This window comes from Dermacentor albipictus, chromosome 3 (assembly GCF_038994185.2).
Source record: "Dermacentor albipictus isolate Rhodes 1998 colony chromosome 3, USDA_Dalb.pri_finalv2, whole genome shotgun sequence".
In the NCBI taxonomy this organism is placed as follows: Eukaryota; Metazoa; Arthropoda; class Arachnida; order Ixodida; family Ixodidae; genus Dermacentor; species Dermacentor albipictus.
The window spans coordinates 43,050,964-43,056,963 of NC_091823.1; the positions used below are offsets into that span (position 1 = coordinate 43,050,964).

Below are 6,000 nucleotides of genomic sequence, written 5' to 3' on the forward strand. Positions count from 1 at the left end.
TATTGAGTTACGGAAAAAATAACTGGATAATCACCATCGCACACAGTCTTAAAAAAGGATCCGCGCTCGCTTCATTGAAGCAGCAGGTATATATTTAAGGTTCGAAGCCTGAGCTTCGTCCCAATAGTTTACGCGTGTTTACCTTTACACGTGTTCAAACTTGCGCGCACGTGTTTAAACTCGCAGACGTACCTGTCCACGAGAAGGGGCGCCTGGGTGGCCAAGCGCGTCGGCCCCAACGGCATGCCCATCGACATCTTCCTAGCCACGCGGCTCAAGAACTACATGACGCGCGCCCTGCCGGAATCGGTGACCAACGACTATCTGGAGAACATCTTGAACGGGTTCTTCAACCACGAGGCTTACGGACTCAAGCCCAAGCACCGCTACAACGCGCAGCACCCGACCGTCAACGACGCGCTGCCCAACCTCATCCTCAGTGGCAAGGTTTGCGTGAAGAAGGACATCGCCGAGTTCACCGAAGACGGCGTACTCTTTCAAGGCGACGACAAGGTGAGTTGACATGAGATCTCAACCTCCAAACAAGTATGTTGACGTAAAAGCCGTCCGATCCTTCGTATATACTTGTAGGCTATCCAACAGTCGCATCGAACAAGTTTCCAACAGGTTTGAGCAGTCCGAAGCGCTTATCTTTCTGACGGTTCGATGTGTCGGTTCTATGGATCGAATACTTTTTGCCCGTTTGTGTTTCCCACACTTGCGCATAAAAATCATCTGGGCCCGTATTCATAAGAAAGCTCGTGCTCTAGAATTGTTCGTAAGACAAAGCTTCAGTCAATCGTAATGCTGGATATATCAACGAATGTTGCCGGCTAATGGCTAAGCGCACGCGGAGGGAGATCAGAGGGAGGCCAATGAGGAAGTCTTTTTCTGGGGCCGAGTTCACAAAGCTATACTTAGCTATACTATACTTAGTATACTATACACATAGCTATACTCGCTCAGACTGCACGTATACAAACCACTTACAACCGCCTCCAACAAGCTTCCGCTAGGTTGCATTAGTCGCAGCAGCTGTGTTTCCACCGTGATGTACGATGTCACGTTGGATACAATATGCGACATATCTCAAAAATATAAATAGCTGATCGAACAGTTCTATTATTGGGGAGCCTGTGATATCGAACCACTCGGAAACTTTTGGGATGCGGCTGTTGGTGGTACGCGGATCGAACTTCGCATCGCACGCGGAATCACATAGAGACATTTTTGTTGTGCAGTCAAAACCAGTTAAATTTCTTCGTTCGTCCGGAACTGGCGGCGTCAGATGCGTTATTTTAAGGTCACGACGTAAAATTAGGCGTTTCTGTAGGTCTGCACAATAGTGCTATGCACAAAAGTGCATGTTAAATACGCTAAACAAAACCATCATTTTATTATCATGGTCCATCATTTCTGGCAAAAAAAAAGAGTCGTTCCTGTGTCGAAATCTGAGCGGATAGGCATTGGTTAACTTAAGCAAGCGGCCGGTGATTGGACTGTATACTGTGCCTGTTGCAAACTGTGCCAGTGTCGTCATGAAGAAATCTTGGATCTGAGCATCGTTGACGTATGACGCTATGTAATATAACACTGTTAAGAGCAAACAGAGCACGTACAGAATTCGATGGGGCAGCGCGCTACAGAGCCTTCGATCAATCAAAGGGCTTGTATACGGTGAAGTACACAGAGCTACATAAACAGTGCATTTGGGGAAGCAGCCTGTATGGTGACAAGCCTTTAAAAAAGGTATGTGCTGCTTCAGGTGACCCTGCTGGACGACGTCATCCTGGCCACAGGATACCAGATCAAGTTTCCTTTCTTACCGAAGGACGTGGTGTCCGTAGTGGACAACCAAGTGCAGCTGTACAAGTACGTCTTCCCGCCCCAGTTGAAGCATCCGAGTCTGGCCATCATTGGGCTCATCCAACCAGTCGGCGCCATATTTCCAATTGCCGAGATGCAAGTGAGTCTGTTTGAACCATTAAAGAACTCAGCATAAGGCAGTATATAGCACCGACGTAGACAAACAAGGTATACCCCCAAAATATCGCGCAGTTCGTTCAAAAAAATTCATTTCGCAAACCTTCAGATACATCCATGTGGTCATCTTCAAAGTTCTCCACATTAGATACAATACCCCTTCTTCCATTGCTGGAAGCACTCTTGGGAGTGATCTTCTGTTGAGTACTTCAGCAGCGATGTCGTTTCCTGTTAATTGGATTGTCGTCACATCCTTGCAATGCAGTCCCCGGAGCGCCAGCTTGCAGTTGGGGGAAAGAAAAAACCACTGGGGGCTAAATCCTGTTAGTTGGAAAGGGAAGGGTGTTCCAGCCCAGCGATGGAGTTGCGGGCCAAAAATACACGCACTATTATTGCAGAGTGTGCGGGGGCATTATCGTGGTGCAGAAACCAGAGCCCCTCCATCGACAAATTGGGTCGCTCGCGGCTCACTCGATCTCTCAGACGCTCCATGAGTTCCACGTAGAAAGCTTCCTTGAAAGTTTGACCTTGAGGTACAGATTCGTGATGCACAATTCGATGGCAGTAAAAAAACACATGATTTTGAGTTTTGCTTTTTTTTCTGTTCCGTGACATTTTTTTTGGCCTTGACTCATATTTTTCCGCTCCTTAAGCTCTGCGACTCCAGTACGATGTCGTATTCGCAAATGTTAAGCTTCGTCGCCGCTGACGAGCCTGTGCAATAATTCATCTTAGTCTGAGGTTTTCCAACCAAAGCTACTATATTTTCATTTTTTGTTCAGGAGTCAGCAATTTCGGCACTATATTGGTAAAAACCTCCTTAATTTCCAAAATTTCCATCCATATCTCTATAACGCAAGAATTTGCCCAAAAGAAAGTGACCCTGCTACCATTCTAACAGTTATTCAGCGGTCACTTAGCACAAGAGAACACGCACGATCAATGCTTAAACTTCATCCGAGATGTAGAAGCACTCTGGTATTGCATTTTCATTGGGGCCTTCACGGCCTTCCCGAAAAGGCTGGACATACTTGAACACAGTTCCTTCCTTTCAAAAATCCTTTATCTAGGCCTTTTGCAATATATGATGAGTTTCTGCACTATTCATACATACATACACGAGAATTTAGGCCTTCATTTTTTTGTTCCCTCTTTTCGTCGATCTCAATGTCGACAAACACTAAAGATGAATTGCACAAAAAAATTCACCGACGATTATGATAGAGTCCCTAATGCGAAATTTAAACGCAGCTCTATACCTTTTTTCGTTCCATGATATATTGGCTGATGTGTCGCGCGGTACGTTGCAAGCAGAGCGAAGCGTTTAAAACAACTAACACTCAAGCACAACGATAGCGGCGAGCAGAGTCAACGATCGTTGAAAATCTAATCTGCCGGTCAAGTGCGTCGGCTTTTATAAATGACTCGTCGAAGGTTCAAGCGTAATCGCGCGGCTTCCAGAAAGAACTACACAATTCGCGTCGCGCATACAATCGAGAAAAAATACCATGGCGCCATCTCGTAGTCTCGTGGTGGCACTCTGCTTTCCTCTTCGCCCTGTCACCATACTCTCCTCCTCCACTTTCCTCCTCACACTCTCTTCTTTCATCTCACGCGAAGCTCCGCGTTCGCTCTCATCCGTCGCTGTGCTCGTTCGCTCGTTTACGCCGAGGAACGACGCCGAGACACGCCGAGGCTCAACAGGTGCCTAAGAGCTGGGCTCTAAAAAGTGCACGCATAAGATTCTGTCTTGTCATACAGTAATCGGGCTAGTACGTACTGCAGTTCAACCGGGTCCTTTCGGATGGACACACAGCGAGGGAGCAGCGCCGCTACATCCTCTCTCACTTTTTTGGTGTGCGACTCACAGCAATAATTTTCGCTGCAAACCACGTATGCCGAACATCAGCGGGCGCATGAGTAATAATGCCGATGGCGACTTCTTGCGCGACGCAGTCTTCAACTAGAATGTAGTAGAAACATATTCTGCGCGGAACGACTGACCTCGGATAATTAATAAATCGCCAGAAATACCGCACGTTTACGGCTGCGAAACACTAACAAAGCGAGTGATCGCAACAAGAGTTTCGCGTGCTACCGAAAAATACGGCGTCGCCACTTGTACGGTTTTAGGCGGGGACTCGCCTCTCGCGACCGCGCACGTCTACAAACTAATGCCACGAAGCACTGCATAGAAAATCCGATGGTGTGTATACGAAACCATGCCATAGATCTATTCGTTCTTGTTGACTGTGTTCTAGTTACCCTGACAGTATATGTTTGGTCTGACATTCGCATGCACAGAGCCGCTGGATGGCCGAGCTGTTGTCCAAGAAACGCTCGCTACCCTCGGAGGAGGCCATGTTCGAGAACATCCGCAAGAAGCAAGAATACATGCGGCGCCGCTACGTTTCGTCCCCGCGTCACACCATCCAAGTGGACTGGATCAACTACATGGACGAGCTGGCCAGCCAGATCGACGCCCGACCTAACCTCCTCAAGTACTTATTCACGGACAACGAACTCTTCCGCGCGCTGCTCGGGCCCTGCGTGCCGTACCAGTTCCGGCTCGAAGGTCCGCACCCGTGGTCCGGCGCGCGGCAGGCGATCCTCGACTCGCGCTACCGGGTGATGTACCCGCTCAACGACCAATGCACCTCCTTCAGGCGCAAGAAGAAGGGCCCGTCGGCATTCCTCTACATGTTCCTTTTCTTCTTCGTGCTGGCCGTTGCATACGCGCTTTCTGGAATACGGCAACATTCCTAATAACTTCGCCCGTCCTTGTTGATCTCCTCCCTAAGGACTCAAAATGCAAAGGTTTATTCGCTAAGCCCATTGGAGCGCGTGTCCTAGAAGCGGGTGCCAGAAGCAGGTGATATCTCCTGTTCAGCGCTGATGTGTTCCAACGGACGAACAAGTGCACCATAAACGCAGCATACGGACTAGTCGTGTATACAGTGCAGTTGAGTTTACTGTCCACTGTGACATTTATGTTGCTGCGAATAATGCACATTGTTTTGTTGAAAATAAAGAAATTATAGTTTCGTCTCGACGCTTGCCGTCATTTTAGAAAGTGTTCTTTTTTAATACATATTCCTTTCAATATTGTCACGTGGTAGTGACGGTGAAGAAGGCAGCAAAACTGTGAATGACAAAACTAGCGTTTTATTGGGTGAACCTGTGCCCTCAAAAGCAAGTTACACTCAAAAGAACAATGATGGCGGCGGACACGGTCGCCGATCCTCGGAAGTCTGCTCAGCGGTTCAAGAGCGGTAGTTTTTTTATACATCATTCATCGAAGGATCCAGAGCAATGGCTGGCGCCCGGGTGCCTTCCAGAAAGTTCTACACCATTCGCGTCACGCATACATGAAATCAGATTACACAAGGTTCGGTGACAACAGACAGCATAAATAACCATCGATAACATTCGAGAAACTTGAGATACGTGCGGGCGCGTCCCGCGCTAAGCGATAGCATTTGCTACACTCTTAAGCAAAATTACACCCTTTGGGTCGTATCTTGCCACACAAGAATTGTCATCTGTGTTGTCCGCATTTCCTTTCTTTAATGCTGCGAGCCCGGTAATTCCAAGTCACGAACGGCATGCACGTTATCAGAAGGACAGTATTATCAACAGGAAAATAGCGAGCGAAGCGTTTTCAAGAAAGGAAACGCAAGACAGATGACGATTATCGTTATGTGGCAAATATACACCCCAAAGGGTGTACATTTGTTTAAGAGTGTAGATGGTGAAAAGCAGTCACCCGAAAAGACAAACAATATGCTTCCTTAGCCGTACTTGTGCGATCACTGCAACTAAGAGTCGTGGCTCAATAACCTGTACTTTGATTTCTCGCTTACCGATCATGACGTCTTTCCTACTGGAATCAACGTTCAGTGATTAACATGGGTTGCCCCTAAAATACTTCGACGGCATCGACCTTTCACACCGACATGAAATGCACACGTGAGTGGCTTGACATTGATCATTCACTCCCCGGTGAAGCTTCATATC

General features: G+C 47.6%; 1 protein-coding gene across 2 annotated transcripts in view; it reads left to right on the forward strand.

The window, feature by feature from the left end:
• The window catches only part of LOC135902525 (flavin-containing monooxygenase 5-like), a 30,470-nt gene extending 25,435 nt beyond the window's left edge, over positions 1 to 5,035 (forward strand). For both annotated transcript variants that reach the window (XM_065432642.2, XM_065432644.1), the window contains exons 4-6: positions 187 to 513; positions 1,766 to 1,966; positions 4,288 to 5,035. In XM_065432642.2, the coding sequence (XP_065288714.1) occupies positions 187 to 513; positions 1,766 to 1,966; positions 4,288 to 4,749 (990 nt within the window). In that variant the 3' untranslated portion in view covers positions 4,750 to 5,035. The remainder of the gene's footprint in view (positions 1 to 186; positions 514 to 1,765; positions 1,967 to 4,287) is intronic.
• The last annotated feature ends 965 nt before the right edge of the window (positions 5,036 to 6,000 follow it).